Source organism: Calidris pugnax, unplaced genomic scaffold (genome assembly GCF_001431845.1).
Source record: "Calidris pugnax isolate Ruff unplaced genomic scaffold, ASM143184v1 scaffold15, whole genome shotgun sequence".
In the NCBI taxonomy this organism is placed as follows: Eukaryota; Metazoa; Chordata; class Aves; order Charadriiformes; family Scolopacidae; genus Calidris; species Calidris pugnax.
This window is the reverse complement of record NW_015090774.1, coordinates 7,962,022-7,973,921: the sequence shown is the minus strand read 5'-3', so window position 1 is coordinate 7,973,921 and position 11,900 is coordinate 7,962,022. Positions and strand designations below refer to the sequence as shown.

Sequence of the window (11,900 nt, the reverse complement as noted above, 5' to 3'; positions counted from 1 at the left end):
GGTCCCCATGCCCGGGGGGCAGCTGCATCCTACAGGCATTACAGTGGCCAAGACAAGGTCCTCAGAGAACTTCTTTCCTTGCTAGCACATATTGCTCTGATTTGAGAGGTACATAACTCTGCTTTCCTTCCCAGCTTCTCCAAAGTGATCCTGAGTTGCCAGCTGGTGCCCAGCCTCAGGATCCAAAGACAGCCTTGGATTCTGAGGGTCCTAAGCAGCCAAGGGGAACCACGGGGTTCCCAGGTCTCAGAGCAGACCACCAAGTCGTGTGCAGTGCCTTTATTTGTTGAGGTAAGTGGTTAAACACTAAATCCAGTTTGTGCAGATAAGTAATGACAAAAGCTTTTTGTACTGAACTGTTAATAAATACTGAATTTTTGACTAAAGCAGGATACCTATTAGCAGAAATAGCATTCACAGGACAGCTTGCCTGAACAAAAGCTGTGTTTTCTTGCAGCAACACCAAAACTAAAAAAAGGAAAAATGACTAAAATGCTCAGTCATCCTGCTATTAACCCCCAGGGAGTGTATCCCTTGATGGCTTTATGGCTCACTGTTTACTAGTACTGGGCTGTTATTGCAGGGCATTTAGAAGCGCTGATAGATTTGTGTGTAGATTCATTGGTTGTCTAAGAAATTTTGTTGACCACCAACTTAAAAAGTTAATGCGTGTCTGCTATAATTGCTTGCATGGCTATAAAGCACTCAAGTGGTAATTGTTCTGGTCTCTGAAGTGAAGTTCTCCTGCAGAAGCCACCACGGAGGAGTGGAGGGTTCGATAGATTTATTTATTTTTAGTTTGCCTCCTATTGTGAGTTGATTTGCTTGGAGACAGCTTCTTGGAGAAAGTAAAGCTGGGCTTTGACAGTCCTCAGCCCAAAAGGGAGACCAGTTCCAACATCTATCCCAGTGACCAAGTGTGCTGTTGAATGAGGGGTGGAAGGTGCCACTCATGGTCTTTGTTGCCACATCACCTATAGCTGCCCTTAACCCTGGCTTGCAACGCCATCAAGAACACATTCAGATGAACTCGTAGATGAAGAAACACTCTGCATTTCTGATGAGCACCCAGATGCCAATAAATCACAGCAAGTAGGGAAATGCAGGAGAAGCAACACCTGCCAGGTGTCCAGGGGAACACTGTGTGAAAGGGGAATGGTCATAAAACCATGAGTGGGCCTGGAGAAGACTATTATATTTCTTCCTATAAAAGTGCCTGTCTCCATAGTGCTGGAGTGTCACCACACGAACACTGAGGAATTACACTCCTGCTGATAATGCTCCATTTTTGTTCTGGCAGGGACCATAAAGATGGAAAGTGGGTGCAGGATATCATTAGTTCCCTATTTCTGACTATTGAGTGCTGGGAAGGAAACTGGGGTCTGGTTTGCTCAAATTGACCTCAACAATTGCAACATTGCTCAGAGCTCCTTTCATTCCTGAGGACCGTATCTTTTCCCCAGGAGAGCAGTGCAGCCCTGGGACAGGGCACATGGATGTGGTGACATCTCCATCACTGAGGTCATCAGCATCCACATGGATGAGGCCTTGAGTGACCTCACCTAGCGGTGTGAGTGGTCCTGCTTGGAGCAGATACCTAGAGATCTCTTCCCACTTGAACCTGTCTAGGATTAATTAAATATAAAGACATCACCATGGTCTCAAGAAGACTCCCATACCAGAAATAGCTGGAAGCTATGAAAGCATTTATGGAGGTATCCTGAACCCTCTTCTTATGCTCTTTTGAGCGTACTTCTCCTGGGTTATGAAGTTTGAGTCTTCCCTCCCCCCAGGACTACACAGCAGCATTGGAGCAGAGGGGAGAGCTGTGACTAATGCCTCGGCTGGAAGGGCTTGCCCATATCCTTGTCCCAGGAGCCAAAGTACTTAACTTGGTGGCTGCTCTGACTTACCCATACCGAAGGAACAAGCCAGCTGCAATTATTTTTCAACAAAGACACCGTTTTTCTTTTTTTAAGCCTTGTGTAAATGTCATTGACACGTCTTTAAAGACGGCTAACTGTCTGGCACAGTACCCCTCCAAGGGGGAGGATAAAGACAGGCTGGGCAGCTTCTCTGGCTGCCGCAGCAGAACCTGTCTGGGCCAGAGCAGCTGGTTTGAAGCTCAGCTCCATTAAAAAGAGACAGGGACGTAAATACTTTTTATTGCGATACTTTAGAGCCAGCAGAACTGCCCAGTAGGAGTAAGTCTGTGGAAAAAGCAGGGGAGTTTGGGAGCATCCCAACCCAGCCCCATGCTGCTGGCTCCGTGGCAAAGCTCTGTGCTGTTCCTGGGTGCTGCCAAGAGCCGTGTCCTCAGCACGGCCACCTCCCCCTGCATACAAGTGCCCTTCCTGCCCCCAGACCACGCACACGCTTGCGGAAGATGTTGTGAAACCCCAGCCCAAGCTTGAGTTCGGTGATGGTTACGCTGGCAGTGGAGGAAACAGCGTCACGGTGCGTAAGAGTGAAGAAAAAAGGGCAATGCCCTGCTGCAGAGCAACTCGAAGCCCCACAGTACGTGTCAAAAGGGAAGCAACGTTTATCCCTTGCCTTGTGGACAAGAGACGTGCCCCCAAAGACCCAGTATCTTAAGTGAGGCTCATTTGCTGACGGTTTGTGGAGGGGAAGCTGAAGAAGAAATGCTGACTGCTGTTGGGAAATGATGTGCTCCTGTCTTCCTCCCCTCCTACACTCCTGCTGCCCTCTGTTAGCAAGGCAAACACATCTTCCACGGGTCACCCTCCGCTTTGAGGTCCTGTAAGAGCTACATTTAACACCAAATAATTTTTTTTTTTTCCAGCAGCAAAGTACTATCTGGATGCATTTACACTCCCATGGTTTTGCAGAGGACTTTTTCCTACCCTCTGCATCTTACCCCACTGTGGGCAGTTTGTCACCAGAGCACCCCCAGTGCTGAGTCTGGCCCAGGAAACATCTAAAGCAAGAGCACGGGGTGCTCATACATCATCTGTACAGACACAGACAGACAGCAGGCTGAACCCTCCTCGTTGGGTTTGAAAGCAGTCAGGCTCTTTTGGATTTCCTACATTTTTTGCCCATCATCTCCCCCCTGTCAGACTCATGTGTCTCAGCTGTAGCTCTGCTCCTGCTGTTGTCTGGTGCTCAGCTGGCAACAGACCCTCACTTTCTGATTAAGCAGGGCCATGAGCTAAGCATATGCTGAAACCTGAATTCCAGGACTTTCTTCAATACGTGAGCAGCATCAAAGAGTGAACTTTCTCAGCCCTGCTCTGGAAGCTGGACAAGGCTGGGGACAACTCTGGCAGCCCATATTCCCCAGCAAGGACCCTCTTAGCAAGCATGAGAATGGGAAGAGAGCAGCAAACTGCCACCTGGGCTCTTCCTGGAGTGCTTAGATCTACTTTAAACAAAGTTATTAAACCGTTTTGATCCTGTTCTGCCAGTATGCAGGTACAGAGCAGCCACATCCTGCTTTGGTCACTGTATCTAGGACTTGCAACCTGATGTGCTCTAGATGAGGCTGCTGTGGTGGCAGTGGTTCAGCAGAGCTGCTCCCCTGTAGGACAGCATCCCTGGGCCAGTGGGAGATTGCTCTTGGCAAAGGGAGTTGGATATGGACGAGGGGAACACCTGCCTCCCTCTCCTTTACAGAGCTGTCCATGGAGCACAGGCTTAGGAACAAACACCTCATCCAAGATCAACACAACATCCCAGCTTAATTATCTCTGCAAAGAGATGGCACTGAAAACCTCCAGGATACAGAGGTTTGGGAACCTCAGAGCAAAGGCTAGGGGCAGGATGCCAGGAGCACTCTAAGAAATCTTTGTATATTAAACAGCAAGTGCACAATCACATCTGCCACTAAGGGCTTTATAAACGCAGTAATTGCAATGTCTAATTGCAGTGTCTGTATCCTCTAGCAAGTAACACCCGGGCATTAGGAGAGAAACCCAAGAGCTCTCTCAGCCCTTCGAACGCTCACAGGTTTCCTTAGCTGCCCTGGATGTCAGCAGGCTGGGCTTGGACTTCCTTATCTCTCGAACAGAAACTGTCGTCACACAGGGTTTTCAGCCACAGAACTGTTAAGAGGAAGTGGCTGGCTGCAGTCGTCTTACTCGTGACCTTGGGCCAGTGCTCAGATGTGAAAGCAGCCCTGGCCAAACCACCTGCGGACGTGCTGGGGCAGGGGCACAAATAGTTTTAAGAAATATTTAGTTCCCCCCACCTCCCCCGCAACCAGAGAAACAATCGGATGGCCCATTAAAAGAGATCTGTGTTGGGTGTTTGATTAAAAGAACAGTAGTAAAAAAAATAATTCATGGAAGAGCTCGCACCCCACTGTGTCAGCATGGCTTGGCTTTGTGATGCAAAGGCTGGGGGAGGAACCTGAGAAACCAAAAGCTTTACTTTACCCAGCTGCTGCAGAAAGCAAACCATCCCGGGAAGATAGTTCATCTTACAAAAGCGAGAGACTCGGAAATAGCCAGTCAGAAATAGCCCCAGTCAGAAGGTGCTGGGTTTCATTCCTGTGCAGAGCAAGGGCTAAGTTCACTCTCTGCAGGGCTGTCTAGCAAGGTGGGCAGTGCTGCTGGCAGAGCCCCTCATGCCAGCTCACAGCAAGACTGTCTGGGCTTTTTCCCCTTCTCCTTCTCCCCCCATCTTCCCTTCTTACCTTATCTGTAAGTGGCAAAAGCCACCCAGTTCAGTAAAGTCAATGGTTTGAAATGCAACACCTTCAGGGCATCACCCTGGCGATCAGAGCCAGGTCAAATCCTAAAACTAGCCCTGGCTGGCATTTACACCAGAGTCGTTCCCTTCCTGTGAAGGGGCACATTTCCTGCCAGTGCTTTTTATTGCAATAGCAACAGGAACAACTAGTTTAAGGTGAAGAAGCGTCTAAATTTCACTTGAGCCTGGTATTGGAACAGAGCCTGACCTTCCTAGTGCAACACCTCTCCTAGCACCCATCCCACCCCAGTACCCAGGCAGAGTCAGCCAGCATTGATCCCAGATCCAGCCGGGGAGGGGAAGGACTGAGACTGACCTGAAATAAATGCAGAAAAACCTGAAAAGGCTGTTCTTGGCACTGCAAACAGGGAACAAGTCAAGAGTAGTTCAGGAACACAATGGTTAGTGGAGAAGCTTCAGAGCAGGGAGACAAGGGCCTCGCTCCTCTCCTCCTTCCCGCTGCTTCCAATGCTCTGGAAGCATTTGTTGACAGGAAGGCAGCAGGAATAGGCAGCTCTTTCCCGTTCCAGGCAGCAGAGTCCACTGTGGACGTGTGCTCCTCCCTGCCAATGGCCACTTGCAGGAAGCTGGTCCCATGTCCAAATCACCACCCGAGCCCCATGGGTGTTTAAATAAGATGCTGGCAAGATACACAGCCAACATTTTGTTCCACCTTTATTTTAACAATCAGATAAAAACAGAACCATAGTTTTAAAAGAGTCATTACATGGCAATTATAAAGTGCATTTTCCATTTGAATGTTGTGTACAAAAATATCTTTTAAAAACAAACATGCAAAACACCCCACAAGGCACTTTCAGGCATAGAGTGAGGACAGCAACCCCTCACTTCTATGTTCACATTGGCAATGGAAAAAGGGAAAAGGGGAAAGGCCACAAGTAGTATTTTTAAACCACTATTGGTCAAATAGTCAGTTCCCAGCCGGGCCTTTACTTATGGCATTGCTCTTCTAGCTTATCTTCCATGTTTCTCCCTAAGCACGCCCCATCCACAGCCTGAAAATGAACAGGCCCATAAGGAGATACCACCATCCACAGCACCCCAGACACACATGCCTTGTTTCAGCCCACAAACAGCTCTCCATAGGCATGGCAGCATGCCAGGAGAACATGACTTTTCTACAGTCAGTGTCTTACAGCATTAAACACCATACACTAAATCAAAAAAAAAAAAAAAAAAAAAAAAAAGAGTGTTGCTCAGACTTGCTTTAAGTTTAAAAGCAGGTTCAAGCCAAGCTAGGCAACAGTCCCTTCAAGAGAGACCAGATGCAGGTTATAAGGGCTGACTTGAGAAGCTGCTTGAACAGAGGAACCAAGCCTGATGAGCTCTGGGCCAGCAAGTAGACTTACCACCTGGACTAAGTGATCAAGCACAGTGATGATGTGCATTGATGTTGGGTTTTGGGGGAAAAAAAAAAAAAAAAAAGCAGCAGTTGAAGGCCAGCAATTCTTCCTGCAAGCTCTTCTTGTCCCTTTCAGCATCCAACAGTGACCATAGTATCCCTTCTAGGTTAGGGTAAAACAGCTTGTAAGTATTTTGTACAGTAGTCTCCAGAATTAAAAGCTAGGTTTAAAAAGTTAAGTAGTCTAGCCCATTGCTTCTCTCCAGCCCATCCATAGGCTATTATAGGCACCCAAAAAATTACATAAAGCTTATGCACTACAAAAAGTAAGATTCCCTTGACCTCTATTTCTACAAACTATTCAGCACCCTGCCTTTGAGTCAAGGGATTAAGTTATTCTGCTCAACTAGCATGCAAGAAGCTTTGTGAGGCTTTTTGGCACTGCACGAGCTGGCCACCTCACCTCAGAGCAGGCCCAGAGGACAAGCCACCTCTTTGAAGATAGGGATGGTTCACATCAGTGATTTGTTTAACATCCAGGGGTGACTTCAGGATAAGCCTCCCCCTATCTCACGCTCCTCACAGCTAGTTCTTGGCACAGGTAAGGTGAGCAGCTTAGAGCCAAGAGACACAAAGCTTGGGCATTTACAAACTGCAGTGGCAGCTACAGCTACAACAGCTATGGAAGCCCAGCATGTTCATGTTCATCCAGTACAGCCACAGCATCCTCCCATGTGCAGCAGTCCATGGCACAGAGTAACAAAACATTAGGAGATCCTTTTTTTAAAAAGCAACGTCACTTCCAAAGCCTGTTTATCCCAAAGCATTCCTGGGATCACACACACCACCTTTCTCAGTCAAGGCACTTCCACCACAGTAGGTAAACAGTCGTCTTCCTATAACGGGACACAGCAAAAAGTAGCTGAGTGGCCCATTTGCATTTGACTCCTGTAACATCTGAGCACAGCCATCTGCACAGGACTCAGGGCCCAGCTGGACAAAACCCCGTTTTACAGTCCACAGGAGGAAGAACTGCATTTTCAGGGCCCAGCACAGCCAACAGCTGACTTCAGATGTCCATCACAGGGGAAAAAAGCATCTTTAATCACAAGTGATCAAAGAAACAGGAAGGCTTTGGAGAAGGCAGTCAAGGCTGTCAACCCACGGCTGTGTTACAAGCACCACACAGCTAATCTCTATTTTTGGTAACATCAAGAGTATAATCAGAGTTTTTTCAAGATCAGCTGATAAAACAACCCATGACTAAGCATATCAGATCCTCTCCCACAGGCACATATGTCTCCTAATATGGCTGGCTGTCATCACAGTTGCATTTTCATTTCCAAAACACCCTTTCTGCCTCCAGTAGGAAGGACTTCACACTACAAGGGTGCGTGCATGGAGAGGACTCCATCCCCTGCAAGCCAACCACTCCATTTCTCAACGGGCCAGCTTTGCAAGGAGAACCCTGCAGCTGCAGGACAGTCCACTAAATATTAATACTAGAACACATTTTGAAAAAGCCTTTTTACACTAGGCAAGCAATACAAATCAGCCACCACTACACAGCTTGGACAGACGATATAAGCACTGTAGCATTTCCCTGGAGACTAGCAGCTTTACAGAAGAGGAAGGAGTAGCAGCACTGAAGAGACACACGAGCAACACAGCTCCTGGTCCTTTGAGCATCTGGAGAGCCAGTTATCCAAGTTGAGGCAGGGAAGGCAGCCCTTTATGCCAGAGATGCTTCCCTGACTATAAGCCCACTGCCAGCAGAGCACGGCGCATCTGGTTGTGCTGGGAGGCTTACGCAGAGCTACATGGAGACATACTTCTTCCACCTTTCCATACACCTCATGGTCAGACCAGCTCCCAGGCCTGTGTCCAGGCCAGCAACAGTTAGTCAATCAGGACTTTGTCCTTGGGTCAATAGTAAGGCCCTAGCTTCTCATAGCCCGAATAGCTGGGCCACTCGGGAAAGAGGCCATAGGAGCACCGGGGGCTCCCAAACTGGTCAAAGGCACTGCCAAAGTCAGGGCCCCGCGGGGGGCAGATGGCTTCCTGGGCAGACTTCAGTTCTGACCGTATGATCCTGTAATTTGTGCCCCTGTTGCTGTCCCAGTACACCTTCCCGTTGCACTCAAAGGAGATGGCAAACTCGACTCTTTCGTGGGACTGAATTCCCTCGGGCAAGCTGATGTCAAAGGAAAACGTGTCCCGATCTGACCCTCCATAGGTATCCTTGACATACTGGCATGGGTAATCTACAAAGTTTTTCCAGGTGTCAAACGTCATCCTGATTTTCACAGTCTTTTCAAAAGCGAGATTCCTCACCTTCACTGTTCCCACAATGGATCGCTCCTTTAGCACGCAGTTTTCAAGGCAGACACAGTCTGCCTGGAGGCGGTTTCTGAAGTCCAGGTAGTCCGCAGAGGGCTGAACAAAATCCAGGACGAAGCTGTCCCTCTCCACTGTTGTGAGGCCCACAATGTTATCTATCAGCTCGGTGATGTTGAAAGGAATATCTAGCGGATCGTCAAACTCGGAGAACACCTTCACCATCGTCAGAGCAAAGCCTCTGCTGTCTGCGAATGACACCCTCTTCTTCACTTTGTTGTGTGTGAAGGAGTTTGCTGCCTCTTCTGGCCCGTTCAGCACCGTCTTGGTACTCAGCTGGATGCAGGGCCGCAAGGGCTTGCTTGGCTTCGGAGCAATTTTGCAGGCACACTTCTCCCTTCGCAAGGGTGAAGAGCACAGGTACAGCTGCATTGCCACATCCACAGCCATTGCTTGTTTGTGAGGAAAATAGTCTAATACTCTGGAAGATAAGAAGAAGGGCAAGTTGATATTAGAAAAGCATTTTAATATGACTTTTGTCAGATAAACGCTACACCACTTTCCCCTCCAGCCATCCCAAAGAAACTTGCTTCCATCCACCCCACAAGTCCCTCAAGCTTAATTAAAGGCAGGTACTTGCACGGTGTGATTTACAGACAAGGTGAGAAACATGCTACAGCAGAAGTGGCAGGACCAGACCCTGTTGTGCCCTTGAACACGATCTCTTCTAACTTCTGCAGGGACAGAGTCACCATTTGAAGGCACACACAAGCACTGTCCTACTAGGCTAGCACTAGCAGGCTCCAGAGCATTTCTCACCCAAAGCAAAGCTCATGCCTCAGTCCTGCTGGTGTTCACAAAACCTACAGTTTTCAAAGCTACATAAAGCAGTGCTCCTGTCGTGCTCTCCTCCTTCCAGGAGAGACTCTCCCCAGGGCATCAGGCACTTCTGCAGGGGCAGGAGCTCAGTTTGTTACAAGCTACTGTACACAACTGACCTCACCTTTCCTAAAACCCCAAATAGCCAGTATTTTTAGAGGCTAAAAAGCACTTGTTTGGTTGAGCTGTGTACTTTACTCATGGCTGTCTCTCAGAACTGCTCCCCCTAAAGTGTCTGCAAGTGGTATAATAAGGATAACAACAGTCTGATACAGGGAAGAGACTCAGCTGACATTGCCCTACACCTACAGAGGAGCTGCTTTCCTCCCACTACTGCACTTTAAAGCAGATGCCAGCTCAGATGGCCCAGCAGATTGCACCTCCAGCACAGAGTTCCAGCCTCAAACCTCCACAGTGCTTGCGCTGAGCCCCTAGGAAGCATCCATATAGCCACAGGGCTCTGCCAAACCCAACTCACCTACTCAAGGTTGACCAAGTCTTTGGAAACAAGTCCTTCCCCTGGAAAGTGCAGGCTGTGTGCCCTTCCACCACAGCCTCCTCGCCTCCAGCCCATTCCTCCAGGGAAGCAGCACCATCCCTCTCTGTGCACCCACTTTAGGGCAGCTCTCACACAGCACCTTGCCAGATGAAGCCCTGGAATTGCCTCTGCAGCCAGGCAGCTCCCAGACCGTCGCACCTATCCCTCCTGTCCCTTACAATGAGGTTAGGCTGGAGGCTTTTGGCAGAATCTCTCTGGCCTGGGCTCTAGATAAACTGCTGGACAGATTTATCACACACATCCGCCTTAAGCCAACTGCGTTGCAGCTGACCTTAAACGCAGAGTATTCCCTTAATAAAAATTCCTTGTTTGGCTGCAGACCAGGCTCCAAAGCTGCTCCCACCCCGCAGAGCGGGACGAGCCAGCGGCAGTAGCAGCAGCCACGTGACGCAGCAGAGCTCCTGCTGCCAAAGCCACCTACAGCCAGCTCCAGTGCTTGACCGCCATCCCCGTGCCAAGAAAAAGCAAGAGCTACGTTCTCCAACTCAGTGCTTTAACTCCCCACCCTGCCAGCCCGACGGAGTGGCTCTGAGAGGGCTCTCACAGCACCCATTCAGCCAGGACACCTCTTTACTCCACACATTTGTGCCAGGGCTCGCTTCCCAGCATGCCCACCAGCCAACTCCTGCATTGCCTCCTTCCCACTCAAGGGCAGCTATCCATACAAGACAGACAGACAGACAGCAGACCCACCTGCCTGCTAACACCGTTCTGCTCATCCCTGCCTGGTTTTGCCAAGTCGTTTTTTGTCTTTTTTTTTTATTCACACGCACTTTATATAGGTCATTTCCTCCTTTAGATTAATGCAGCCTCCAACGTTTCTCTCTTACTCGGGCCAGTTTCACCCGCATTGCATCTTTTCCTAGGGAAATTTATTCAGCTGAATTCCCATAATGCTGAGAGGTCAGGTTTCTTAGTAAGCCTTGGTTATTCACCATTTTTAGAATGAAGAGGCAAAAAATATCCAGCCTGACTTGTATTACTTGGAGCTTTTTTCCTAAGCTGAGATATATAGTAAGAGCTTTTCATACCTACTAGTAGGCTGAGCTGCATGCTTTTACAAACTGCTTTTTTTAGCTTATTTGATACCCCAGACATCTCCTCCTGCTCTTGATGCTGCTGATGCCCAACTTACAGCCAACAGAGGAAGGTTTCCCTTTTGGCTGTGTTGAATTTCAGCTGCTTTGAAGGTGGCAGCAGGGAAATACGTTTGAGAGCTCACTTTTGAGCGCAGAAAAGGGGGCTCTGGGAAGCCGGGGGTGAAGGCAGGCAGCCCTGCACGGGGACAGGGGCTGATTCCTTTCCCCCTCCTCTCAAAAGGCAGACAGACTAGATTCTGCCTCCGGACATCTTCCCACAGCTCTACCCTCTCCTGGCGAGGATGTCTCTCCGCTCACACTCCCCTCCTCTATTTCTATGAAGAAGGAAGTCAGAGCAAAGGAATTATTTATACCTGCGCTGATCAGACCCCCTTCCACCGCCTGCACCCTGCTGCCAGCGCCGTTTGGGAGCGGGTGACCCCCTGCAGAGGGCTGGGCAGGCAGCACCTCCTGAAGCCACAGGTTTTTAGAGGTGACACACACTGCGGGATGAAACAGCACTCGGCTTTTCTGCTCTCTTCTTCCTCCTTCTCCTCCTCTCTGCTTCAGGAAAGGCCGAGCCGTTCCGAGGGCAGCCCCGGAGGCACTTACCGGCGGCCCGGCCGATCCGATTCCCTCTCCCCCCCGACGGCTACCCCCCGTCCCTCCTGCTCTCCCACGAACCGAGTGCGCCGGCCAGCCCGAGAAGGAGGCAGCAGGCCCGAAGGGGCGACCACCCCATCACCGCCCCCGGCGAGCCACCAACAGCCAAGCCTGGAAGGTACCGCATCCCCCCCCTCCCCGGTAACGCCACGCCACGACCCGCACCGGGAGAAGCCAAACGGCAGCGAGGCGAGGCGGGACGCCCCCACCGGCGGTAGAGGCAGAGCAGGAGGACGTGAGCTCCGGCGGGGCCATACCTGGTGCAGTGCATGAGGCCGGTCCCGACGCCCCCCCCCCCCCCCAGCCC

General features: G+C 49.9%; 1 protein-coding gene across 3 annotated transcripts in view; it reads right to left on the bottom strand.

The window, feature by feature from the left end:
* Positions 1 to 5,371: 5,371 nt before the first annotated feature.
* The window catches only part of PPP1R3B (protein phosphatase 1, regulatory subunit 3B), a 7,205-nt gene continuing 676 nt past the window's right edge, over positions 5,372 to 11,900 (bottom strand). The window contains exons 1-2 of one of the 3 annotated variants that reach the window (XM_014942676.1): positions 11,851 to 11,881; positions 5,372 to 8,894 (exon numbers count right to left, since the gene is read on the bottom strand). In XM_014942676.1, the coding sequence (XP_014798162.1) occupies positions 8,003 to 8,894; positions 11,851 to 11,864 (906 nt within the window). In that variant the 5' untranslated portion in view covers positions 11,865 to 11,881 and the 3' untranslated portion in view covers positions 5,372 to 8,002. Of the gene's footprint in view, positions 8,895 to 11,758; positions 11,882 to 11,900 lie in introns of those variants that run through there. The other 2 variants (XM_014942684.1, XM_014942691.1) reach the window with 2 other exon arrangements.